The 26881-nt window shown below is 39.0% G+C and overlaps 2 protein-coding genes across 8 annotated transcripts; both read left to right on the forward strand.

The window, feature by feature from the left end:
* The first annotated feature begins 16806 nt into the window (after positions 1–16806).
* On the forward strand, positions 16807–23593 carry LOC133707483 (crossover junction endonuclease EME1B-like). Of its 6 annotated transcripts, none has more exons than XM_062133059.1 (11): positions 16807–17199; positions 17406–17582; positions 17758–17855; positions 17936–18092; positions 18195–18304; positions 19561–19739; positions 20496–20565; positions 20693–20811; positions 21202–21291; positions 22091–22205; positions 23326–23593. In XM_062133059.1, the coding sequence occupies exons 1-11, from the start codon at positions 16920–16922 to the stop codon at positions 23494–23496; spliced, it is 1566 nt and encodes a 521-aa protein (XP_061989043.1). In that variant the 5' UTR covers positions 16807–16919; the 3' UTR covers positions 23497–23593. The 6 variants fall into 6 exon arrangements, with proteins under 6 accessions (XP_061989043.1, XP_061989044.1, XP_061989039.1 ...); XM_062133060.1 differs by having other exon boundaries at positions 16812–17199; positions 17939–18092; XM_062133055.1 differs by having other exon boundaries at positions 16813–17199; positions 17740–17855.
* A 50-nt stretch (positions 23594–23643) lies between these two features.
* LOC133707485 (chaperone protein ClpC, chloroplastic-like) lies at positions 23644–26558 on the forward strand. Of its 2 annotated transcripts, XM_062133063.1 has the most exons (5): positions 23644–23771; positions 24727–25244; positions 25814–25929; positions 26019–26141; positions 26250–26558. In XM_062133063.1, exons 2-5 carry the CDS (start codon positions 24779–24781, stop codon positions 26289–26291), a joined length of 747 nt encoding a protein of 248 aa, XP_061989047.1. In that variant the 5' UTR covers positions 23644–23771; positions 24727–24778; the 3' UTR covers positions 26292–26558. The 2 variants fall into 2 exon arrangements, with proteins under 2 accessions (XP_061989047.1, XP_061989046.1); XM_062133062.1 differs by lacking the exon at positions 23644–23771 and having other exon boundaries at positions 24549–25244.
* Positions 26559–26881: the final 323 nt, after the last annotated feature.

Consider the following 26881-nt stretch of genomic DNA (forward strand, 5'->3'; position numbering starts at 1 on the left):
GATATAGACTTATCCTAGACAGTTGAAAAGACATCCTAATACTCAAAAATAAAAACTAAAGACTAATACTGACGCCAAAAAGGTTTTGGACTAGGGCTATTTCCTTTCTCCTTTCAGTAGATGAGCCTAATTTGAAGAAAGTATTTCACCCAAAAATCATTTTGACTCAATAAATAAAAGCAACGAACATTTTTTTTATAATTTTTTTGACATTTTTCAATTTTTTTGTATTTTCCAATATATATGACTCAAGACAAAAGTATAAATCCCTTCCCCCACACTTAAATATTGCATTGTCCTCAATATAATCAATCATAAGCATGCAACGAAACAAATAAGCATATAGGGATGGAATTTACGAAAAAAATTCTAAAATTAAAACAAAGAAGAAAAATGAAAAGAAATAGGGAAAGAGAAAGCAAATCTGCGTTTGTAGACTCATTCACATCTACTTCTGAATGGCGTTACCTCCCAAGCAGCGCTTGTATTTAACGTCTTTCAGCCAGACGGGGTTCCCTCCTGTCCTCATGAGTTGGTTGGGCATTCAAAGCCACCCTTCGGGTTTGGAATTGTGTTGCTCGAAAACTTACCAGTTTCGTAAAACTTGGTCATGAAGTCCACCACTTGCCCCGTTTGGTTCTTGAGGTCTGCAATTTCCTTGGTATGGTTCTGTTGCCCTTGAACCAAGCCTTGAGTGGAATTGGTTAGTGCCTCAATAATCTTATCATAATTAGGATTGGAAAAATTATTTGAATTAGAAGCAAAGTTTTGAGGGACATGCTTGAGGACGTTGGAAACTGCCACCAAGAGGATTTTGAACGTTTTCATTGTTGGTCCACTTGAACTTGGGGTGGTCCCTCCATCCAGGGTTATAGGTGTTCGAATATGGGTCATACCTTGGATGTTGAGGCACCCCTTGACTCCCTTGGTATCCTCCTATGGAATTCACAGACTCCCACCCACCATTCTCAATTAGCTGAGGACATTGATCCGTAGAGTGTCCTTGGTTAGAGCATACCCCACAAGCAAGGGCTCCTCCTTGTCTTTTAGTGCTCACAACCTGATTAACAAGAAGGGTGAGTTTATTCAGTTTATCCTCAATAGCAGGACTAGTGCTTACCTCATTTACCCTACGAGTGGTTTGTCTCACACCTTCATACTGTTGGGTATTTAGGGCACGATTAGCAATAAATTCTTTCCCAGCAACAGGTGATTTGTCCACAAATTAAGGCTCCTCCAGCTGCAGCATCAAGCATTTGTCGTTCCAAGGGCAAGAGTCCTTCATAGAAGCATGTGAGTAGGTTCTCATCCTTCATTTGGTGTTGAGGACATTGTGCAAGTAGAGATTTGAACCTCTCATAGTAAGCAGCATGGGACTCATCTTGTGCTTGCTCAATTCCACTGATCTTCTTTCTGAGCATGATAACTTTTGATGTTGGGAAATATTTCTCCAAGAAAGCCTTCATCATGGCGTCCCATGATGTAATGTGCCCAGAAGGAAACTCATATAGCCAGTTTTTGGCTCGGTAAGCTAGGGAGAAGGGAGAGGCCTTCAACTTAAGGATATTCTCATCAGCTCCTTGTGGGATCATGCTTGTGCATACGAACTAGAACTCTTGGAGGTGCTTGTTAGCGTCCTCCATAGTAAGGCCATGAAACACAGGGAGCCTATGCAATAGTCCACTTTTAAGCTCAAATTCCGCAGACCTTCCTTCAACAGCAGCAGGGTACACAATGCTTGTAGGGAGTCCTTCTTGAACCACGGATGAAGAAAGTTCCCTAATGGATTGATTTGCATTTACGCCCATTTCCTCGTCTTCTTCTTCTTCTTCAGAAAATGCTTGTGGTGGTGGAGATGATGATCCTTCAGATTCTTCTTCAGGTTCTTCCTCAGTGGATCGAGTTGCAAAGACTTCAAAGGACTTTTTGGAGGGTCCCAGTAATTCGGATTCTTAAGTCTTTCGATTCTTGCAGCGATCACAGAGAGAGGAGTATGACTAGAAGGCTCGGTCATTCATAGAGAATCTGATGACACAAATTAAGTAAACATTAGTATTTACAATAAATCTATAAATTACAAGTATAATTAAAAGTATAATGTACAAAATTTCACAAGTATAAAACGTCACAGAAAATTTACAGTAGTAAAGCGTGAAACAAATAGTTAACAAAAGCTTAAATTCGATTATAAGCCCTCAACCTTTCTGCTTGTTGCAATCCCTTGAAATTCTCCAGGAATGTATCTGGACATATTTTTAGTCCCAAAACGTCACTTTTTATACCCCCTTATATATCTCACGGCAAAAACAATTATTTCACTTAAAATTCAATCCTTTTGTGTCCAAGAAACCCTAGTATACTTTGGTCTCTCTATTTGCAGAAATTCACAAGTGTTCTAGAAAGATCTTGAGCTCTCTTGAGTCTTCTTCAAGCCACGTGGTCTCCTAGTGCCTTCAGGACCCCTCACTTTTCGCCATTTTTCTTCATTTTTTCGACCATGCTTCCTAGTTGACTCAGGAGTCTTGCTTTGACAAAGTTTCTTATTTTGAACAAGATTTCTTGGTTGGATAAGGATTTCTTGGTTGAACCAAGAAAACTCCATTTCTTCATTTCAGCTCATTTTTGCAGCCCTTGTGCCTTGCCTTCCGTTTCCAACGTTTTCTTGATTCTCATTTGTTTTTAAGCTCCTTTTTGCTCCATGAGACCTAAAAATAGAAACTTTCATTAAAATTCCTAAAAATAGAAACTTTCTTAAAAAAAGAAGGATTTATTTATGGAAATAACTAGGTAAATATGAGGAAATGACATTTAAAACGTCGCCTTAAAATGCTCCTATCAGTCCTGCACTCCTGCCCAAGAAGCAGCCCTAAGTTCAACTTGTGGTAACCAAGGTAGCCGATATGCTTTACCAGACAAAGGAAATATTTAGCTTCTGCAGAAACTTGAGGGATAAAAGGTCGCTGAGGTTAACATTCATAGTGCTCGATCTATCCGGATTTCAAATTCAACTAATCATCCACTTACCGTTAAAATCATGTAATGGAACCACTCTAACTAATCAAGCATTGCAGTACATTCATCTCATATATAACTTTTGTAAGTATCTCTTTGGCCTCATTTTGTTCCTCAAATTCAGTTATCAACTGCGTAATCATGAGCACTGTTCTCCACCATTTCTAGTGCTAGCTAATTAATCACATTCTTTGTCTCTTGCTTCTTTACAGTACAGACCATCCAAAGTCTACAGTCCACCCTATGAAAATAATTATTCAGTCAATGAACTGAAATACAGTTCTATGAAAAGTTCTCAACTTGTTCAATGACACAGAATAAGAAAGTGAAAGCATAAAACACAGGCATTGTAGTCATATATAGCTATGCAAGTTGAACTGTTGAAGACTAACGCTGCAGCCAAGGTTTGCTCAATCAATTTCTTGAACACAGAAAGGAACCAAGAAAATAAGCTTTGTCAACGAGATCAAAAGAGACCAATTGTAAATTGGAAAGGAGAATAACAACGACAGAAGCAACATATATATCTACACACAAACATTATCTTTTGTTGCAACCGATCAGAGTCGATCAAACTAAGAAAAAAATAAATAAAGGCCAAGCAAGAAAGAAAATCCAACAAGCAACGATTCCAAGTCACTTCAAGGAATTCCAAAGAAAATGAAAAAATAGCAATGGAAATGGACAGAAGCTACAATAATTAGTAGAGGTAAGAGATTGGATTACGAAGACAAAATGAGGTTAGGGTTTACCTGAAGGAGAGTCGAGCCTCAAAGAGATATGCCGCTCAGAGTGAGTGAAAGCTTCAACCTTTGGAAATTTGACAAACCAAGCTTTCTCAAAATCAAAACAAGCTTTCTCAAAATCAGCTCCTCTTTCTCTTATCTTCTTCTTCCTATTGATTCTTTTGAAATTTGATATGCGGTTGCGTGCAATATTGCTGGAGATAAAAAAAAAATTTCTTCTTCTTGTTCCAACTTAACCCTAAAGGAAAAAAAAGAAAAAAAAAATTAAAAAGGATAAGGGCTAAACAAGTTACCATTTTGTTAAATATTTTGAACCATTGGATATATTACTAATCCAATGCTCCAAAATAGTTAACAAAATGAGGGTATGGCAAACACTAAGGTACCCATGAATTCTCGTGTCACTAAGAATTGTGTGCCTCATTAAATTATTATTATTTATTTTTTGTACAGAGGCTAAAAGACCAAACAAAAACCAAACAAACTAAGTAGAATTCTCCTAGGCATAGAAAAGTCACCAATGTTAAAGCTTCAGTCACTGTAGCAGGAGGTTGAAAATTCCTTAAGAATTGGTCAGATTTGTCTCGGCAAGAATATCCAGAACCATAATTTATCAACCTGTGGACATGCATAAGAGGATGCAAACTTATATTTCTGGTCTTTATAAGATAAACTAGCTAGAGTAGAAGAGTCGGATTATTCAACTTCAAGCTGAATATGCAAATCAAGAGCTAACTTCAAACCATAGAACAAACCCCAAGCCTCACCTTTCAGCACTTCACCAGCTCCAATATTCATCATAAAGCCATTTATCCAATTTCCAGCACAATCCCTGATCGACACCACCAGTTCGATATTGGGCCATCAACAATTAATATGAAGTTTGAAGTGACCATGAGTAGGCAAAAGCCAATAAATCATTTCAGTTTGAAATCCTCTTTGAGTAGCTTCTTTACCATAAGCAGAAGACCCAATCGAAAGCATAGTTAAACGTTATACGATTGATGTTGTAAGGAAGACAAAAGCTAGGATCAAATGCACCTTTGCACCTCCATTTCCGAATAAATCAGGAGCAGAAAATCATAAAATTATTCCACTGGAGGACCATCATAGTGTAAGCTATTTGCTTCACATTAGCAAAGATCCATTCCTTCCAACCAAAATTAACAGGACTATTAAAGACTTGCACACCTGTTTAGCTGTAGTACAACCTCGAAATAGTTGCAGCATATCACCATGACAATAACAACTATTAGGATCAGAAATAAGCCTTCTTCTAAACCATTGTTCGTTAATTAAGTATATCACTATACCTTGAATCAAAGAGCCGGATAAAAGCTAGCTGTCTGTTTAGGAGTAGGAGGGATGGGAAGAAACCAGACTTCTTTCCAAGTATACTTGCAGTGGCGGAACTAGAAAGTAATATTTGGGGGGGGGGGGGGGGGCGGAAAAATTATGAATTATATTTAACAAAAAAAAAATCTTATATAAAAGTTAATTAAGGGTCCTTGACCAATAGCACCAAATTGAACAAAAATTATCTCACTTACCCAGCAATAGATTTTTGTTCCCACCTACACAATTCAACAACAAATGACTGTTTTGCCGTAAGCCTAATTAATAAACTACAGCATTGCCATTCTCTCTCTCTCTCTCTCTCTCCGTCGCTGCCTCCTCGTCGGAGTCAGACATCAAGGTTGGATTGGGGTGCCATTGATGGTGCTATTGATGGAGGACCTCGGATGCTTGGGTCTACTGGAGTCGAGCTTCTCGACGGCGGTGGATCAAAAATGATTGGTGGTGGTAGTTCGTGACACCGGCGCGTTACGGTAGATGGAGGTTCGGCGAGCTACCGTGAGGATAGAGGGCGACACTGCACTGCAAAAAGCTTCGAGGTGGCAGGGAGCCGGCCCAAACAGATGGAAGGTGTGGCGGTGGATGTGATGGTGGAGGTGGCGGCCTGGCTGCTGGTAGACGGGAAATTGGTGGCCAAATCAATTTTTTTTTTTTGGGTAAAATGGGGCAGAAGCCCAAAATCAAAGAAAAATGAAAAAAAAAAGTTATATTGGGGCAATAGGGGCCTGTTAAAGGTCTATTGGGGGGCAATAGATGTCTATTGGAGTCAATAAACGTTTTGAATTGATGTAATCTCGTTTTTATTTTATTTTTTCTATAATCAAAGTTTTATTTATCTAAATTTAGGGAGATTAGTTCCCATTCTGGCGACTAAAAGTCCTATTGAGGGGCAATAGACATTTTGAATTGATGTAATCTCCTCGTTTTTTTTTCTTTAATCAAAGTTTATTTGTCTAAATTTAGGGAGATTAGTTCCCATTCGGGCGACCAAAAGTTATATTGGGAGGCAATAGACATATATTGGGGCAATAGAGTTTTATTACCCCTCTATTGGGGCAATAGAGGTTTATTGGGGGGCAATAAAGGTCTATTTGGGGATCTCCGGCGAGGTTTTCAGAGAAGTCCGGTGGGCGGCAGCGCGTGACCGGATTCCGGAGAAAGTTGACCGGAATCCGGCGGCCGGTGACAGGGGTCCAGCGAAGTCTCCTATGGTTTCTCTCTCTTCCATTCTCTCTCTCTCTCTATGTAACAAGGGGTGAGAGTAAAATAGTCTAAAAAAAACAAAAAACAATTTTTTTTTATGGGGTATTAAAGAAGACTTCCTTAGAGTGTTTTGAGTAAGAGGAAATTAAAAAAACTTAATTGGGTAAGTGGGAAATTAAAAAAATTATGGGGGGGGGGGGGGGGGGGGGGCGGAAAAATTATGAATTATGTTTAACAAAAAAAAAATCTTATATAAAAGTTAATTAAGGGTCCTTGACCAATAGCACCAAATTGAACAAAAATTATCTCACTTACCCAGCAATAGATTTTTGTTCCCACCTACACAATTCAACAACAAATGACTGTTTTGCCGTAAGCCTAATTAATAAACTACAGCATTGCCATTCTCTCTCTCTCTCTCTCTCTCCGTCGCTGCCTCCTCGTCGGAGTCAGACATCAAGGTTGGATTGGGGTGCCATTGATGGTGCTATTGATGGAGGACCTCGGATGCTTGGGTCTACTGGAGTCGAGCTTCTCGACGGCGGTGGATCAAAAATGATTGGTGGTGGTAGTTCGTGACACCGGCGCGTTACGGTAGATGGAGGTTCGGCGAGCTACCGTGAGGATAGAGGGCGACACTGCACTGCAAAAAGCTTCGAGGTGGCAGGGAGCCGGCCCAAACAGATGGAAGGTGTGGCGGTGGATGTGATGGTGGAGGTGGCGGCCTGGCTGCTGGTAGACGGGAAATTGGTGGCCAAATCAATTTTTTTTTTTTGGGTAAAATGGGGCAGAAGCCCAAAATCAAAGAAAAATGAAAAAAAAAAGTTATATTGGGGCAATAGGGGCCTGTTAAAGGTCTATTGGGGGGCAATAGATGTCTACTGGAGTCAATAAACGTTTTGAATTGATGTAATCTCGTTTTTATTTTATTTTTTCTATAATCAAAGTTTTATTTATCTAAATTTAGGGAGATTAGTTCCCATTCTGGCGACTAAAAGTCCTATTGAGGGGCAATAGACATTTTGAATTGATGTAATCTCCTCGTTTTTTTTTCTTTAATCAAAGTTTATTTGTCTAAATTTAGGGAGATTAGTTCCCATTCGGGCGACCAAAAGTTATATTGGGAGGCAATAGACATATATTGGGGCAATAGAGTTTTATTACCCCTCTATTGGGGCAATAGAAGTTTATTGGGGGGCAATAAAGGTCTATTTGGGGATCTCCGGCGAGGTTTTCAGAGAAGTCCGGTGGGCGGCAGCGCGTGACCGGATTCCGGAGAAAGTTGACCGGAATCCGGCGGCCGGTGACAGGGGTCCAGCGAAGTCTCCTATGGTTTCTCTCTCTTCCATTCTCTCTCTCTCTCTATGTAACAAGGGGTGAGAGTAAAATAGTCTAAAAAAAACAAAAAACAATTTTTTTTTATGGGGTATTAAAGAAGACTTCCTTAGAGTGTTTTGAGTAAGAGGAAATTAAAAAAACTTAATTGGGTAAGTGGGAAATTAAAAAAATTATGGGGGGGGGGGGCGGAAAAATTATGAATTATGTTTAACAAAAAAAAAATCTTATATAAAAGTTAATTAAGGGTCCTTGACCAATAGCACCAAATTGAACAAAAATTATCTCACTTACCCAGCAATAGATTTTTGTTCCCACCTACACAATTCAACAACAAATGACTGTTTTGCCGTAAGCCTAATTAATAAACTACAGCATTGCCATTCTCTCTCTCTCTCTCTCTCTCCGTCGCTGCCTCCTCGTCGGAGTCAGACATCAAGGTTGGATTGGGGTGCCATTGATGGTGCTATTGATGGAGGACCTCGGATGCTTGGGTCTACTGGAGTCGAGCTTCTCGACGGCGGTGGATCAAAAATGATTGGTGGTGGTAGTTCGTGACACCGGCGCGTTACGGTAGATGGAGGTTCGGCGAGCTACCGTGAGGATAGAGGGCGACACTGCACTGCAAAAAGCTTCGAGGTGGCAGGGAGCCGGCCCAAACAGATGGAAGGTGTGGCGGTGGATGTGATGGTGGAGGTGGCGGCCTGGCTGCTGGTAGACGGGAAATTGGTGGCCAAATCAATTTTTTTTTTTTGGGTAAAATGGGGCAGAAGCCCAAAATCAAAGAAAAATGAAAAAAAAAAGTTATATTGGGGCAATAGGGGCCTGTTAAAGGTCTATTGGGGGGCAATAGATGTCTATTGGAGTCAATAAACGTTTTGAATTGATGTAATCTCGTTTTTATTTTATTTTTTCTATAATCAAAGTTTTATTTATCTAAATTTAGGGAGATTAGTTCCCATTCTGGCGACTAAAAGTCCTATTGAGGGGCAATAGACATTTTGAATTGATGTAATCTCCTCGTTTTTTTTTCTTTAATCAAAGTTTATTTGTCTAAATTTAGGGAGATTAGTTCCCATTCGGGCGACCAAAAGTTATATTGGGAGGCAATAGACATATATTGGGGCAATAGAGTTTTATTACCCCTCTATTGGGGCAATAGAGGTTTATTGGGGGGCAATAAAGGTCTATTTGGGGATCTCCGGCGAGGTTTTCAGAGAAGTCCGGTGGGCGGCAGCGCGTGACCGGATTCCGGAGAAAGTTGACCGGAATCCGGCGGCCGGTGACAGGGGTCCAGCGAAGTCTCCTATGGTTTCTCTCTCTTCCATTCTCTCTCTCTCTCTATGTAACAAGGGGTGAGAGTAAAATAGTCTAAAAAAAACAAAAAACAATTTTTTTTTATGGGGTATTAAAGAAGACTTCCTTAGAGTGTTTTGAGTAAGAGGAAATTAAAAAAACTTAATTGGGTAAGTGGGAAATTAAAAAAATTATGGGGGGGGGGGGGGGCGGAAAAATTATGAATTATGTTTAACAAAAAAAAAATCTTATATAAAAGTTAATTAAGGGTCCTTGACCAATAGCACCAAATTGAACAAAAATTATCTCACTTACCCAGCAATAGATTTTTGTTCCCACCTACACAATTCAACAACAAATGACTGTTTTGCCGTAAGCCTAATTAATAAACTACAGCATTGCCATTCTCTCTCTCTCTCTCTCTCTCCGTCGCTGCCTCCTCGTCGGAGTCAGACATCAAGGTTGGATTGGGGTGCCATTGATGGTGCTATTGATGGAGGACCTCGGATGCTTGGGTCTACTGGAGTCGAGCTTCTCGACGGCGGTGGATCAAAAATGATTGGTGGTGGTAGTTCGTGACACCGGCGCGTTACGGTAGATGGAGGTTCGGCGAGCTACCGTGAGGATAGAGGGCGACACTGCACTGCAAAAAGCTTCGAGGTGGCAGGGAGCCGGCCCAAACAGATGGAAGGTGTGGCGGTGGATGTGATGGTGGAGGTGGCGGCCTGGCTGCTGGTAGACGGGAAATTGGTGGCCAAATCAATTTTTTTTTTTTGGGTAAAATGGGGCAGAAGCCCAAAATCAAAGAAAAATGAAAAAAAAAAGTTATATTGGGGCAATAGGGGCCTGTTAAAGGTCTATTGGGGGGCAATAGATGTCTACTGGAGTCAATAAACGTTTTGAATTGATGTAATCTCGTTTTTATTTTATTTTTTCTATAATCAAAGTTTTATTTATCTAAATTTAGGGAGATTAGTTCCCATTCTGGCGACTAAAAGTCCTATTGAGGGGCAATAGACATTTTGAATTGATGTAATCTCCTCGTTTTTTTTTCTTTAATCAAAGTTTATTTGTCTAAATTTAGGGAGATTAGTTCCCATTCGGGCGACCAAAAGTTATATTGGGAGGCAATAGACATATATTGGGGCAATAGAGTTTTATTACCCCTCTATTGGGGCAATAGAGGTTTATTGGGGGGCAATAAAGGTCTATTTGGGGATCTCCGGCGAGGTTTTCAGAGAAGTCCGGTGGGCGGCAGCGCGTGACCGGATTCCGGAGAAAGTTGACCGGAATCCGGCGGCCGGTGACAGGGGTCCAGCGAAGTCTCCTATGGTTTCTCTCTCTTCCATTCTCTCTCTCTCTCTATGTAACAAGGGGTGAGAGTAAAATAGTCTAAAAAAAACAAAAAACAATTTTTTTTTATGGGGTATTAAAGAAGACTTCCTTAGAGTGTTTTGAGTAAGAGGAAATTAAAAAAACTTAATTGGGTAAGTGGGAAATTAAAAAAATTATGGGGGGGGGGGCGGAAAAATTATGAATTATGTTTAACAAAAAAAAAATCTTATATAAAAGTTAATTAAGGGTCCTTGACCAATAGCACCAAATTGAACAAAAATTATCTCACTTACCCAGCAATAGATTTTTGTTCCCACCTACACAATTCAACAACAAATGACTGTTTTGCCGTAAGCCTAATTAATAAACTACAGCATTGCCATTCTCTCTCTCTCTCTCTCTCTCCGTCGCTGCCTCCTCGTCGGAGTCAGACATCAAGGTTGGATTGGGGTGCCATTGATGGTGCTATTGATGGAGGACCTCGGATGCTTGGGTCTACTGGAGTCGAGCTTCTCGACGGCGGTGGATCAAAAATGATTGGTGGTGGTAGTTCGTGACACCGGCGCGTTACGGTAGATGGAGGTTCGGCGAGCTACCGTGAGGATAGAGGGCGACACTGCACTGCAAAAAGCTTCGAGGTGGCAGGGAGCCGGCCCAAACAGATGGAAGGTGTGGCGGTGGATGTGATGGTGGAGGTGGCGGCCTGGCTGCTGGTAGACGGGAAATTGGTGGCCAAATCAATTTTTTTTTTTTGGGTAAAATGGGGCAGAAGCCCAAAATCAAAGAAAAATGAAAAAAAAAAGTTATATTGGGGCAATAGGGGCCTGTTAAAGGTCTATTGGGGGGCAATAGATGTCTATTGGAGTCAATAAACGTTTTGAATTGATGTAATCTCGTTTTTATTTTATTTTTTCTATAATCAAAGTTTTATTTATCTAAATTTAGGGAGATTAGTTCCCATTCTGGCGACTAAAAGTCCTATTGAGGGGCAATAGACATTTTGAATTGATGTAATCTCCTCGTTTTTTTTTCTTTAATCAAAGTTTATTTGTCTAAATTTAGGGAGATTAGTTCCCATTCGGGCGACCAAAAGTTATATTGGGAGGCAATAGACATATATTGGGGCAATAGAGTTTTATTACCCCTCTATTGGGGCAATAGAGGTTTATTGGGGGGCAATAAAGGTCTATTTGGGGATCTCCGGCGAGGTTTTCAGAGAAGTCCGGTGGGCGGCAGCGCGTGACCGGATTCCGGAGAAAGTTGACCGGAATCCGGCGGCCGGTGACAGGGGTCCAGCGAAGTCTCCTATGGTTTCTCTCTCTTCCATTCTCTCTCTCTCTCTATGTAACAAGGGGTGAGAGTAAAATAGTCTAAAAAAAACAAAAAACAATTTTTTTTTATGGGGTATTAAAGAAGACTTCCTTAGAGTGTTTTGAGTAAGAGGAAATTAAAAAAACTTAATTGGGTAAGTGGGAAATTAAAAAAACTTAATGGGGTAATTGGGGTAAATGGACAAAAACTCAAAAGTTAATTTAACGTAAGATATATTTAACGGTTGTAATATATTCTTTTTATTTTTTTCAAAAGCATTTATTAATTGGTTTTTTTTTGACAAAAGAATTTATTAATTGGTTAAAGTCAATATTATACCATACAACCAGTGTTCTAAAAAACGGCAGCCCAGGCCGCCTAGGCGCTGGGCTGCAGCAGACCGAGGCGAGTAATGGCAAATCGGAAGCCTTAGGCGGATATGATTTAGGCGGCCGCCTAGGCAGTCTAGGCGGCTGGGCGGTTTCCTCCTTTTTTTTTTTTTTTTTTCCTTTCCCAAACCTAAACTCGACATCAGCGAAACCTAAACCCATTTGAAGAATTTCTGAGGTGAGCAGCGGGGTAAACACAGGCGGAGCAGCGAGACTTCTGGAGATGGAAGCTCCGGCGTCCGCATCGGAAACAGAGAGTGTGGGTCTTGTTGCAGCGCTTGCCAAAGCTACTAGTTCCTTTTCCCTATTCAGATTTCAACAACACAGTTACAAATCTATGCATGTTTATGATCAAGCTAGAAATTGAGAGAGAGAGAGAGAGTTACCATTTCGTTGTTTGGCTGTGGCAGAAACCCAAAATCTCGAGGTGTGTGTGTGTGCGGGAAAACTGACGGAGATCGTTGTTTGGCTACGACAGAAACCCAAAATCTGGAAGGGTATGTGTGTGGGGGAAAACTGACGGAGAAGAAGAAGCATTCGTTTATATAGCTTAGGGTTTCCCTCGGAATTTTAGTTAAATAGACAAAATTGGCCCTTAGAAGAGTTCATAACAATGGCCAGGTATCCAGCTCAAATAATGCCAACTTGATTATTGGGCTACGGAGAAACAAAAAGATCAGCTAAAAGACCCATAATTAGAGGTCTGCTAGTGCTAGTTAATGGTTTGTTATTAGGATTCTTTTAATGGCCCATAATTTAGAAATCTTTTAAAATTTAAATATTTTAGGTCCAATTTTATTACTCTTTTGAGTCTTAAATATGTTTATATATTTTTAATTACATAAATAAAAGCTATAAAAATAAAATTAAAATTAAAAAATACAAAACTGCCTAGGCGCCGCCTAGGCACCCGCCTAGACGCCTAGGCGCTCCTCCCCAGCCCACCGCCCGACTAGCGCTTAGCGATTTTTCGAACCTTGCATACAACTAAAACCTAACAAATCATTCGCATACGGTAGAATGGCTCACCTCTACCCAAACCCTAGCCCCCAGGGCTTTGCACTCCAACAATGGAAGCCGGCATTGGCCTCCTCTTTAAGCCATCTGATGGCCCTCCAATGCCGATTTTTTGCGGCGACCACCCAATTAAGCCCTAAATCTTCATCACTTCTTCCGTGGCTCGCCGGAGTGGTTTTAATGATGTGACTGATAATGATAGGAGGTCTGATCTGTTCAGACTCAAATCTGGGTGGGCGTGAGAATGGCTGTGGCGGATGCGGCCGCGCAGAGCTAGACTCAAATCTGGGCCGTGCGTAGGTTGCGTTGCGAGGTCATGGAGTTGTCGCCTATTGAGCGACCCGGTTTTGGGGACAGAGAACTGCGTGGAGCGTTGGTCAACCTCTAGTGATTAGTGATGGTAGAGGCCAATTGGCTTCGCCTGGAGGCAGATGGTGAATCAATCACGGCAGCACCAAGTTTCCGGCTTGCCGTCGGGCTTGAAGTGGATCGCTATTTGTACAGGTCAGATGTGGCTCGGTGGCTCGAAGCCGGCTGTGGTTTGGCCCAATAGAAGCTTCCATCGCATTATCAATGCATTTCAGGGCATCCGGTTTCAAGAAGTGGTGGTGATGCAATCTGGGTGTTCCATTCCTGTACGTGTGGTGGCGACGTCGACGTTGGGCGTAACCAGTGCAGAAAAGGGCGAGCCCAAATTGGGTTGGTTGCACAGATCAGCCTTATGGCCCATATCACGTTGGAGGCCCAATTTTGTGTGGGTGTCCAGATGTTTTTGGGTGCTGAAACAAAGTTGGGTGCTAAGATTAAATCCTGATTTAGAGCTCAAAGTTTTGGGCTCTGGTTCTATGGGGTTTTGAATTTGGGATCCAGGAGGATGGACCCAGCCAAAACTCCTAGCCCTAACTTGGATGGCAGTGAGAGATTTTAGTTTTTTTGTTGAACTATGCCTATTTCTTGTGTTCTAGATTTTTCACAGTTATAGGCTTGTTTTTAATAAGTGAGAACTGGTTGTCTAATGAGTGTTGCTAGCATGCCATGAAGTTTCGCCAGTGTATGCTTGGGACACTTTTGGCCAATCACAATCAAAGCAGACTTCGCAGAGAAGACTCCATTACAAGTACTCCCCCAAATGAGTTTATCAGCAAACTCATATTAAGATTTACGACTACTACAAAAAATGGATTTAAGGACATTCAAAAAATGTCCTTAAAAACATTAGAGGACGCTTAAAAAGTTTGACCTTATCTATCCTACAAACATATCAAGATAAAATAATTTATACTTACCCGGTCCTTAGATTTATTTATGGCCTTCAAGGAGTCGTAAATTGAAAAATTGGATTATGAGATTATGAAACATAATTTTTTTTATTAGAAAAAAAAAACAAAAAAACGTCTTCTATCATGGAGTCATAGTAAGTCATCTTTTAGGACGTTGAAAAAACATTCTTAAATGTTTATAAGGACGTTGAAAAAGTGTTCTTATTTCTATTCACAAACGTCTTCTAATGTCTACAAGGACACTAGAAAAAGGTCATTGAAACTCAAAAAAATGTCATCTAATATTTATAAGGACACAAGAAAAACGTCCTCATATCTCTCATAACAACATCAAGAAAACAATAGTATTAAGTCAGATTCGATTCCAATCCCTTCCCTGCCAAAATTCTTGAACTAGAGCATTGATATTATTATTAACACGTGTTGTGTGATCGATGAAGCTAATTTCGGGTCGTACTTCACAGTCACGGCCTGCTCCATTCAATGAGGACCAGCAGCAGCTTCCAAGGTTACACACTTACACTACTCTCCGCCGCCTCAGATTAAACCCGAGATTACAGGATCTGCAGTCCATTTTGTAATGCTCTCGATCTTAAGAAATTATAATTTCTCTGAATCACATCTATATATTCTTTTACACTATTATATATAAACTCATGCTTCCCAGTTCTGATCAATTAAAAGTGTGAATAGAGAGCCTGCCTGGATTAATTCATGTTACGGTGTGAAAAGAATAATAAACTCTGACATGCAATGTTATGCTCTAAGCCTAGCCTCGTAAGTGTTAAAACCACATTCCCTGTTCCATCTTTCGCTAAGATCAACGCTGCATTGAGTAAGATGAGGAGGCTCTATTCATAAGGATCAACAAAGCAATATAAATACAAGACTCAGGTTCTTAATTGGCTCACAAGGTCTAGTACGTCTCAACTAATTCATGTGACAATGTTCCATGGATGGTCACGTACGTTGCCATTACTATCAAGAACAAATCCAGTCCTTCACGCCCTTGGTAACCTTTTTCGGCCTTGTTGACTGAGGATGAGTTTGGTTCACAGACTCCTTTACACGTACAGTACTCTTCCATCATCCAATATATCAAGAAGTATAAGAATCTTTTTTCCTAGAATTTTTAGGATTTTTATCTGCAGCGGTTACAGACAGTTGCAAGTCCATTCGAAACTCTTTGGCGTCCACATCTCTGCAATTCTGCAGTGACTCATCGCCCGAGTCAAATGTAGATGAAGCAGCGCCCCATCAACAAAAGTGTGGGATGCATGCAGCTCCTTCTATTTGACACAGAGGATGAACATAACCAAGACTTGTCCTTGAGCTTGGCACTAGTGAATAAACATCGATCAGTCAGAGACTCACAGCTCGAGTCTCAAGAATATCCAAAATGAGTGACAATCTCACAACGTTATAGTCTTTTGTACGTTGATACCATGATCGATTATATTCAGTGTATATATGATCAACATGAAAGCAGCACGACGGTGACTATTTTGACACCAGCCACGTACTGACTATTTTGACAATTTCTACCAACTTCTTCAAGACTTCAAGTGATGCTGGCCATGTTTTAAGGAGAGTTCCTGGTAGTACTCTCAGTCTCTCTTGGTGTTTCCTAAAATTCGTGGTCCTGTCTCACCTAGACATGGAAATTCTGCTCATAATGATCATGATATAACGTTTCATTCAACACTTCTGGAAGGAATAATGCTAGTACGTAGTGCAGTGGCAGATCGTCATTGGGGCGGAGGTGGCCCTGACCCCCCTCCCCCTCAAATTTTTTTTGTAAATGTAACGTGCATATGGCCATGTACGTATGATTGGCAGAAAATTATTGGAAAATTAGAAAGTAATTACAAGAAGGAAAGAGCACACTGCTAGCACACTACTACACTGACCTTCTTACTTCTTGAGAGAAGAGAATGTTATTCTTCTCAATTTTTGATGCCTTACAAACTGACTCTAAGACTCCTTATATAGGGAGTGTAACTCAAATTTGAATTCAAACACACATAATCTACAACTAATTAAGCTCAATAATTTTTCAACTTGATAATTGGGGTCGAATGAAAAAACCAGATTCTTTCTTAATAAGGTGTTGTCACCTTTTTCTTTTTTAATAAAAAGCAAAAGATGCCCTATGAGTAAGTCGCATGTCGTCGTCTACTTTTGAATTGTGGTCAAACATGAAAGAGCTGTCATTTTCCATCTTTACTGCAGTTTCATTCTCCTCTACGTATGTATGTATCTGCATACATTTTGTAATGATTGTCATTTTCAATCTTTTCGATCCCCTGTGCCAGTAAATGAGGTTACGATTTTCAATGACTTGAGGAGGGACTCAGGCCACTCCATAAAGCTTGAAGCACTAGAAGGTGGACGAAGACTGCTTGAGAGGAGGTTCCAAACATTAGCAATAGTAGGACATGAATGGAAGAGGTGATCGATTTGAGTCCTCCACACTAGAAGAAAGAAATATTAGTTGTTGTATTTTTCAGTCATCGATCTAATTAAAAAAGAAAAAAAAAAAGAAAAAAAAGGACCTGATGAGCGCGTAAAGGGCGAGTTAAATATTAAATTTGAAATAGTTTGGTTTTTGATCACAACCACTCTCACTGGGTTTTCAAATGTCGGAGCCAATCATCCTCTCCGACGAAGAAGACTACATTCCGCCCTCAATCCTCTTCCACTCCGTCAAGAAACGCCGAACCGGACCCGGCCCCGGCCCAAACCCAAACCCTACTGTTCTAATCCTCGACGACGATGACCTCACCCCACACCAGTCCACCGCCTCCACCTCCACGCCCTACTTTGAATCGCCGAGCTCCGACATCGAAGTTTTGAAATGCACCAGAGCCCCGTCCGGAGACCTAACTAGGGTTCATGGTTCCGGCCACAAGTCCTCTGGTTCGTCAATTTTCACCCTAATTTAACCAGTGAAAATGCTAGGGTTTTATGCTTGGTGTTGAATTATATGCTTTTAATTCTTATTACTAAACTTGATTCAGTTGATTGTTTGCTTCTTGTTATCGAGTGTTTATACATCACCGTTTGGTTTCATGTTGTTGAAATCGTTGGTTACTAATTGAGTTGATTTTCTATTATCTTATCAGTTCAATTTCTACATTCAGGAATTGATGGATTGATATGTTTGGAATCTGATGACGATGACTCTGAAAGCGGTTCTGGAGGGGAAAAGGAGAAGGAGAATGAATCCATCACTAGCGGTTTCGGCATGGTGGAGGACTTGGATTTGAGTTATAGAGGTGTTACGATGACATGTTCTCTTGGTATGTCAAGGCTGTAATTTGGCTTCTACTGGATATTGGTTGAGTGTGTGCTTTCGTTTCTCGGCTTTTGAAATTTCAAACTGCCATATGAAATAACACTTTTGGGAATATGTTGTTTATTTTCCTTTCGTATGAAATTTTGAAATACATGTATCAGGACTTGCTGATCTAGCAGATATTAGAGAAGAGGAAACAAAAGAAGCAAAGAGAAGAAAAAAGATGACAAAAGATGAAAGGGCACAACTAATGGAAGAAAAGAAGCTGAAGAAGCTAGTAAGATGTTATTCTGATCTGTGCTTGGTTTTAATATTTCATTCAAACATAAACCCAAGCTAATCGATGTCCTTACAAAGCAGCAAGAGAAGATGCAAAGAGAAGCTCTGAAAGCTGAAGCAGCAGATATGAAAAAGATACAGAAAGAAAAGCAAAGGTGGGAGAAAGGGAAATTTGCCTTAAAATCGATTGTGGCTGAGATTGATTGTAAAGTTGTGGAACTGGGGTCATTAGGAGGTGCGCAGTTGATATTCATCCTTCAGAAGTAGATTGCGTGACCGTGTACCTCATGTCATTTTTTATGTGGTCGCTGACAAGTCATGTGATTTCTTATGTCAGGAAATTTGCTTACAAGGTTTGCTGAAAGAGGGCTATCATACCGTATAAAAGCAAATCCAATTGAAAGATCAATTGTCTGGACCATGACAGTTCCAGAACACTTTTCACAGGTAATATGCGATGAGATCAATTAAGGATCTTTCTTAAAAGCTTGCACTATGTCTATTATAAAGCATCTTTCTACGGGTACTTTATGGTCATGTCACTTCTATAGTAAGTACTGTAAGTTCTACAATTGAATCCCACATTTGATATTAATAGTCTCTCTGGTTGACCTGACTCCTTTGCACCCTAATGTATCATAAATTCAGATTGATACAGGACAGCACAAGGTCTGTGTTTTCTAGGGTTATGCCATTATGGTGGGCTTTGACAAGAAAACTTGAAAATCTAAGAGATGGGAAGGTTTTGTAGGCTGCTTTAGGTTTTGAGAATTTAGAGAAATAGAGAATGAAGAGAGAAAGGGGAGAATTTGTGGGAAATAGATATCAAGACACCAAGCCTTTAACAGCACTCAATTTTCATTCTTTTCAATCTGTTATACTAGGCAGAAGTCAGCCTTGTTATAGGTTCAAACATATCTCCCATACTCCTACAGCTCTAGACTAAGATTCATTACATAAGAAACCTGTAGGCTACTAAGACATTCAATTTCCTAAAGACCCAGATTAGTACTCTTAATAAAATCTGACATTAAATCTTGAAGGGACTTGTAGTTCATATTGTTTGACCAAGTCTTAAGCTACCATGTACATTCTTTTTGACCAAAAGGGCCTTAGTTTTAAACACCAAAAAAAGGCCTTAGTTTTACAGTTGGGTCAATGGCCTATGCTTCCAAATAGCGTAATTCCAATGTTGAAGCTACTGCATCACAGGTCTAATTATTTTTTTTTTTTGACAAAGCAGAGTTATAAACCATGAAGTTAGAGGTTTTGTGTGGGTTTCAACTGTATTGCTAGAAGCCTCAGTGTCAGAGGAACATGGTGTGTAATGATTGGTCACTAACATGGTTTAACTTTTTTGTTACATGCTTTTAGTAAGGTAGGTCTTTAAGGATTTTGTGAATGTCGGTCTCACAAATTCTTTTGCATTAAGTCTTTGTTATATGGTCATAGGCTATTAGCAAGTATTAAGGCTAATTACTATAATTTGATTGAGCTAATTCCTATAGTTAATTTTCCTATAGTTAATTTGTTGATTCTCTGTCTCTAACAAATTTCAAATGACATGATGAATCAGAGAATAAAATAAACTGAAGTGAGACAAAAAAGTGTACTTTGCGTTTGTCTTATTCTTCCACAGTTTAAATGTATCTGCTAAGGTAATTTAACATTTGTTAACAGTTAACTTCAATATCTAATTGCAGCTTTTTCCTGAAGGAATAGAGATCCAGTATGTATTGCTTGTGTATGAGTCAGAAGAATTTTGTAACCTTGTCATCAAGGATTCTCTTCTGGAACATATTGCCAGGGTTCGAAGTATTTATCCGTCTTATACAGTTTGTTATCTCATGAATAGGTCTATGGCGATGTATATTAATAATAGGTGAGAAGGGCTGGTTGTTTTTTTTTCTCTCAGTAAGTAATTGGGTATCTTATTCAGATTAGTCAAGCTTTTGTTTGTTCTTTTTAAATTGTGGGAGCCTATGCAGTGTTCATTGAAAACCTGAGTATCATCGGTTGATATTGAATACCAGCTGAATCAGTCTTTTGTTAGATTTTTAAAATGATATAAAGCAAAACGAAAGAAGTTGTCAAATTTATCTATTTTATGTTGCCATTCTGTTTGGTGTATATTATGAATGTATACCACAACTTTTCTTTTTAGCACTACTAATAATACAAAATGTTTTCACATCTATGTTGTCCATATAAATGTTGATTGCCTTGGTGAAAAACATGGAACAATATATTGTCAGATTTATGTTGCCATTTGGTTTGCTCTTTTATAAATATGATAAACAGCATTTTCTTCGTGGTACAAGTAACAAATACAAAAATGTTTTCACGTTGATGTCATTCATATAAATTTGATTGCATTGGTCAGAAACTCGAAATAATAATCTGTTAGATTGTGGGAACTTGTACTTGAATTTCAATATTTCCCTCTTTTCATCGCCAGCAGTAAGACCATGCATTTTTCTTGCTCCTGTCAATTGTTTTTCTTTCTTTTTATTTCTTGTGGTCTATAAATTTACCATATGTGATGAACCAGACATTGGAATCTCTATATATTGTTCCAGCGTGTTAGAGATCTCTTGAATTCGTGTATAGTAATGATGATGCTTCAACATTCTGTCAGGGAACAAGAAGCGTACAAGAACCAAACAAATATTGGACGGACATACCCAACTGCCAAGGAGGTTGAACTGGTAAGACAGAATCACACAATACTCGTGATTGTGAGATGTAGGTGCTTTTTGTCTATTCATATTTTTTTTTGTAGAATAACTGATATTTATTTCTGTCAGTACCTTGACTTCCTCCCTTTTCGAACAGGAGTTTGCAAAGTTTACCACCAATTTTTTCAAAGTACATTCCAGGCAGTGCAGAGATGAGGTTGAACTTGCTGAACATGTTGTTGGTTTGACATGCAGCCTGTCAACCTGCAAATTTAGGTATCAAATATTCTTTTTTTTTTCCTGATGAATTCAAACCTCTTTAGATCTGATGATCTGAGTATTCCTTCTAATCATATTCCCCAGTAAGTGCATTAACATCTTCATAATTTTATAATTATTATTATTAAATTTTTTTTCTTTTGTATTCCTAAAAGTAGACCTGATGTAGTTACATACCTAAACTCAAGTTTTGATGTTCTAAATTCTGTGTTCCTTCGTATGATAATGATATAGCATAACTTAGCAGATGTTGTAGTGTCATTAGGCACTGTATACTCTTTATTTCTTTGTAAAACAACTATGCTCTCTCTCTTTCTCTCTCTCTCTCTCTCTGCACAATTTCACATATAATTATTCGGTTTCTGATTTTGCTTGATAGAATTGCAGAAAGAAGTTAACTAGACTGGATGTAAATGCTAATGGAGCCCTTATCACGAAGGACCGCATTGACCGCGATTTATTAAAGAACAACTTATGGTGAGTAGTATGATGTAAATAGATCAACCATTAAAATAGAATTAGAAGATCACACTATAGCATATCGCATATCCTTAAGACTGCATTGTGAAATTTATTTAAGGTGTGAGTATGTGACCTCCTATGATGGAGAAGGTAGCAACCAGTAATAAGGTGAAGCTATCTCCTAGGGTACTGAAATGAATATTTTTTTTCTCTCTTAGTGCTGAAGAAGTCCATAGATAGTTAGGAGAAATTTTTCTCCTATAGTTGTGATACTGAGGAGAGTTTGATATCTCGGCTTCACTTTCTGGGTTTAAAGGAATATCAATTCGAGTGTGAGCCTATACTGGGAACATTCTTTAGTCCGCGTGGAGATCTAGACGTGGTTTGATGAGGTTGATTTGACTTCTTTTGAGTAGGGTTGGATAGGACAGAAGTGAGGAGAGGATCCTGATGGACGTGGGGCGAAAGAGAGACCTAAAAATCTAGTTTCTTGTTCAATGAGGCAATCATCCTTCCCTAACTACTGCTCCCAAAGAACTGAACCATGGCCTTCTGAAATTAATACTGCATTTCTAAAATTCTGGGGTATATTTGCGAACTCGGTTCCTATAAATCTCCCAAACACTGGCATGCTTTTGCTTCACTCAGTCGTGCTCTTCTAACAGTATTATTATAAGCCAAAGAAATTTTAGTAAAAGCACTAGGAGAAAAGGTCAAACAAGCCTTCCATGTACAGATTATTTTGAGTTGTCTGTTTCTCAGTTATTTGTCAGTTATACTTGTGTCTGTATCTGACATTAGCTTTTGCATCCAGGTTAAGAGCTTTGGTAGCTATTCCGAAGGTACAACCGCGATTTGCAAAGGCTATATGGAAGAAGTACCCTACCATGAAATCTCTTTTGAGTGTTTACATGGACCCGATAATATCAGTAAGTATAATATGCCTATTTCTCTGCGACTGGTTTTGACAAATAATTAACAGATACATCAATTGATCTGACACTGGTTTTAGACCTATATACCCTTAATTTAAATTCATTTGGTTTCCTGCAATCCCGTTTGTATGTTTATATACTACATAGTTAACTACTAGTAGTCACCTATGCCCACTTTTCTTGTTGGCTGTTATGGCCTGCAACAGCTCGTCTTCGATAACATATTCTTACAAAACTGCATGCAATTTTCTTGGGCGTCTAAATGCAGCTTTTCAGTGTGTTTTTCTTGTAGTTGATTTCCAAGGAATTGACGAATTGTAATGTTTCTGTTTTGCTTTTTAATTTGACATGAGTTAGACCGGACATCTACCTTAATAAGCAAGTTCTGATTTAGAGCATAGTTCCTGTTGGCTTATGTAGCAAATCTTGCTCGCGAGATGTCATTTATGATATTGGGTTACATATAGCTACTCCTGTATGAGAAAGTAAGGGAGATGATGAATGCAATGGCTTACGATCAAACTCCATACTCGTTATCCTCATGTGTTGTTGAAGAGGTTTGAAGCGATTTGGGCCAACTTTAGGTTCCGTTGCATGGGTTCTCTGCTTTCTTCTGCATTGCAAATGACTATTTCTCGTTAGTATATGTGTGTGTTTGTATTTACACACACGCGCATGCATGCACACATATACAGGATGCGATCATAAAATTCCATTGTAGTGGAGATTGATTGTTGCAAGACCCTTGTTCGTTTATGTGAACAAAACTGCTTGCTAGTGTTCTCTGTGACAAGTTACAGCTATTTGGAGGTTAAGGTTCGCATATCTATTCTAATCCATATTATATTTCGAATCGTATACCAATAAAACGAAATTTTGGTGACTATATTTATAACATCTGTGGATCACACAATTAAAAGAAATAGGGAACACAAGAGTGTCATTTTGTTACGTATTCTCCACACTTACCACCTCCACCTCCAATATCATATAAGGCAGAACTCAATACTGTATGGTACTGTGTAATGTGATTCTCATGAAAGGTGTGGCTTTTACATTCTATAGTTCTTGTGGTGTTCTTTGTTTCCATGGCTGCTTTATTTTGAAATGACAGGTTCATGAAAAGGAATTTCTGCTCAAGGATTTGACAACAGAAGGCCTACTAGGTGGTGACAGAAAAGTAGGTGAGGTTTGTTCTAAGAGAGTTTATAGGGTTCTTATGGCACAACATGGATGCGTCACAACTGATGATATTGAGGATGGTGCTAATTTCTTCGGGAGCTGATCGATTTAGCTCCCCCAATGTGTAGTACTTTTCCTTGTATGGACAAACTTAGGTTTGTATATGCTGGTGATCTAGAATTTATTCTGCAATAGAGCCATGATTTGTTTTTGGTAAATGTTATTTTTGGGGCTTAACTTTAGTTCTTGTGACCAAGGTCTGTGCCTAAGGTGAAGAATTGAAGTAAATTCCAGTGAATGCTGATTAAATTGACACTGCATTACCCAATCTTGGCTAGATGACAGAACAGAACACTTGCAAGCAAACACTAATTCGAGGTAGTCACCCCATTTCTAATGCTAAAGTATAATCACCAATTATTTGACAGGAATTAAAAAGATTACTATCATTTCATTAAAAAAAAAAGAAAAAAAGATTACTATGAAGGTCATTGGCAGAGACCCTTATCCTTTCAAAAGCTCAACTTGTGTGATCAATGTTATTATAACTTTGGTGTTACAATTTACTGATTTCATCTGGTGCTCCTAGTTGGTAAAGTTCGCTTTTGTGAATTATAATTGTAATGAGTGGTATTTGCATAACTTTGAATCGGCCTGTGAGACTAAATTACCGATTTTAGTGAAGCATATGTATACCTCTGGTTGGCTTTTGGTTAGTGTTTCATAATGAAACCGACCTTTCAAATTTCTCTCTCTTCCTCTTCTTTGTGTAAAGTTTCATTCTTTTTGTGTTAAGCCGAGCGAGCGGGTTTAGGTGAGGTTCTCGTTTCGTTTCATTGGGAAATGGAATTAGGGTTTTTGGGTTTTATTCTGTTTGTTTGAATCGTTAGAAACTAAACAATATGGATTGGAATTCAATTGAAAGAAGCTCCATATAAATATAACGGAAACAAACAAACTAAGCAGAAAATAGTTCCACCCCATGATAAACAACTCCTAAGTTCATGGGATTTCCCTAAATACTAGGTAAACACTAAACAGACTCTCAGTAGGGTAAGACACTTATTCAAAGTAAATAACAAACTAAATACTTATCATGGCTTTGGGTTTTCTTGTTTTGTGATTGAAGTTTGTTATCTGTTCGCATGCTGGAATTTTGAATTTGTGTTTGTTGGATTGATGGGTGTGGAGTGCCTATAGTGTTCAGCATTTTGCAAATTGAGATAGGTTTTAATGATGTGATCTAAATACCTCTTAATCTGAGTTTGCTGTAGGTAGGTATCATGGCTAGGGTTTTCGTCCAGTCTACTAACATTCCTAGTGTGGTTGCCAGGCCAAAGCTTGGTCAATTTAAAGGATCTGAAAATTCTAGAAAGGCAACAAAGATGATGTGTACTTTACGAGCACCTGCATTGAGATTGAGCAGTTTCTCAGGACTCCGTAGTGTTAATGTTTTAGATATTATGGTGAAGCCTGGGCAAGACTTATATGCTAAGGTGGGAGAAGCTATCTCCTCCCGGCATCGAAAGGCTAGCAGATGTGTGCCTAAAGCCACGTCGTTTGATCGCTTCTCAGAAAAGGCAATAAAAGCGATTCTGCTTGCACAAGAGGAAACAATGCGAATTGGTCACAACTTTGTTGGTACAGAGCACATACTTTTGGGTCTTGTTGGTGAAGGAACTGGGATTGCTGCCAAGGTCCTTAAATCTATTGGAATCAATCTTAAAGGTGCACGCGTTGAAGTGAAAAAGATCATTGGAACGGGTCGTGGCTTTGTTGCTATTGAAATCCCATTCACTTCTCGTGCAAAGCGAGTTTTGGAACTGTCACAGGAGGAAGCTCGACAACTGGGTATATATTATTTTTCCATGTCCTTTAAATATCTTTCAGAAAAACATGATAGTACTTAATAAGAAACACCAACTTTCTCATTTGCTCATTTTGAGGGAATCTAGGTCTTTCTGGTGATTTTGATTTTTGAGATGCCTAGGTCCTTCATTGTATATCGACTCTATTCTATCCAACATAATCTTGAAGTCAATTGACAGTTCATTTAAGAACCCTCAACTTACTTTTGGGTCCATATATGACCTTCACGACAAATGTAGGTTATTGAAGAAAGATCGCAACATGACCGAAAAAAGAAAACGAAAAAGTGGAACATATAAATAGATTTCAAAGTTAGTAGCACGGACTTAATAGTTTGTGGTTGAAAAAATTTGACCCTTCATTATATTCATTGCCTATTTAGAATCTTTGGTTGCTTAGTTTCCAATGTAATGTCATTTTCTTGGTCATGTCTTTTGATTCACTGCATATTTTGAAGCTTTTGCTCCTTCCTGTAGAAAGAGGTTTTTTCTTATCTAAATTATTGAGATAGTTTTTGGGTTAAATAAGAGACATGATCTAGTGAATTTCAGGCCATAACTATATTGGACCTGAGCACTTGCTTTTGGGACTGCTTCGTGAAGGTGAGGGTGTGGCGGCCTGTGTTCTTAAAAATTTAGGTGCTGACCCCAGCAACATTCGCACACAGGCAAGCTAGTGTCCTTGGGTTTATCTTTCTTTCCATAGTAATTCGCCAAAAGGAAAAGAGTAATGAAAATCTTTTTTCGGTTTGAGCAGGTTATTCGTATGGTGGGTGAGAGCACAGAAGCTGCTGGTGTTGGAGCTAGACAGGGAACCAGTGGCAACAAAATGCCAACTCTAGAGGAGTATGGAACCAATTTGACCAAGTTAGCAGAGGAGGTAAGTCGGGACACATTTTTTATTTTTTTATTTTTATCCTTTGACATGTTACTGGCTGCTTATATTTTGAGAATGCCTATTAAATATGTTTTATTCTTGCATTTTCAGGGAAAGGTGGATGAACAGGATCTGTCGCAAAAGGAAACATGACAAAAAGAAAGGCAATTATCAAAATAATGGAGATTTTGAAATTACGGTTATTATGTCGGGGAAGCTTCTTACTGTTCGAGATTGCATTTTTTTTTTTTTTGAATAAAGGGCTGGTGCTGCTGCTCTCAAGCCTCGAGAATGTCTGTATATTAGTGACAAGAATTACAATTGGTTTGTGGATACCGGTGCAAGTTGTCATGGTACTTCCAATTTTGAGTTTTTTTCTACATAGAAATCAAGTGACTTTGGTATGTTAAATATGGGTAATACAAGTTACTCCAAGATTTCGAAAATGGGAGATATTTACTTCCAAACTTGTCTTGGTTACCAAATGACATTGAAGGATGGGCACGTTTCTGATTTGCGTGTCAACTAGTATGTGCCTTGATTCATAAATCAAATTAGCAAGCTAAACAATCCCATGACAAAATATGCAAGATATACCAACTGCATGTGTTTTTCTTTTTTAGGGCAAAGAAGATATTTTGACTTCATACGTAGCTTAAGAAAACACTAAAATATGAAATTTCTAGTACATAAAATCTAGTTGCACCCAACAAACTAGCGTAACAATAGAACTGAGAAAGATT

This window comes from Rosa rugosa, chromosome 4 (assembly GCF_958449725.1).
Source record: "Rosa rugosa chromosome 4, drRosRugo1.1, whole genome shotgun sequence".
Lineage (NCBI taxonomy): Eukaryota > Viridiplantae > Streptophyta > Magnoliopsida > Rosales > Rosaceae > Rosa > Rosa rugosa.

Coding starts and splice junctions, on each gene's coding strand:
- LOC133707483 (XM_062133055.1), top strand. CDS start 16,920: ATGTCGGAGCCAATCATCCTCTCCGACGAAGAAGACTACATTCCGCCC. Junction 21,292..22,090: donor TTATTAAAGAACAACTTATG/GTGAGTAGTATG, acceptor TTTTGCATCCAG/GTTAAGAGCTTTGGTAGCTA. Junction 22,206..23,325: donor ACATGGACCCGATAATATCA/GTAAGTATAATA, acceptor TTGAAATGACAG/GTTCATGAAAAGGAATTTCT.
- LOC133707485 (XM_062133062.1), top strand. CDS start 24,677: ATGGCTAGGGTTTTCGTCCAGTCTACTAACATTCCTAGTGTGGTTGCC. Junction 25,245..25,813: donor GGAGGAAGCTCGACAACTGG/GTATATATTATT, acceptor AGTGAATTTCAG/GCCATAACTATATTGGACCT. Junction 26,142..26,249: donor TGACCAAGTTAGCAGAGGAG/GTAAGTCGGGAC, acceptor TTGCATTTTCAG/GGAAAGGTGGATGAACAGGA.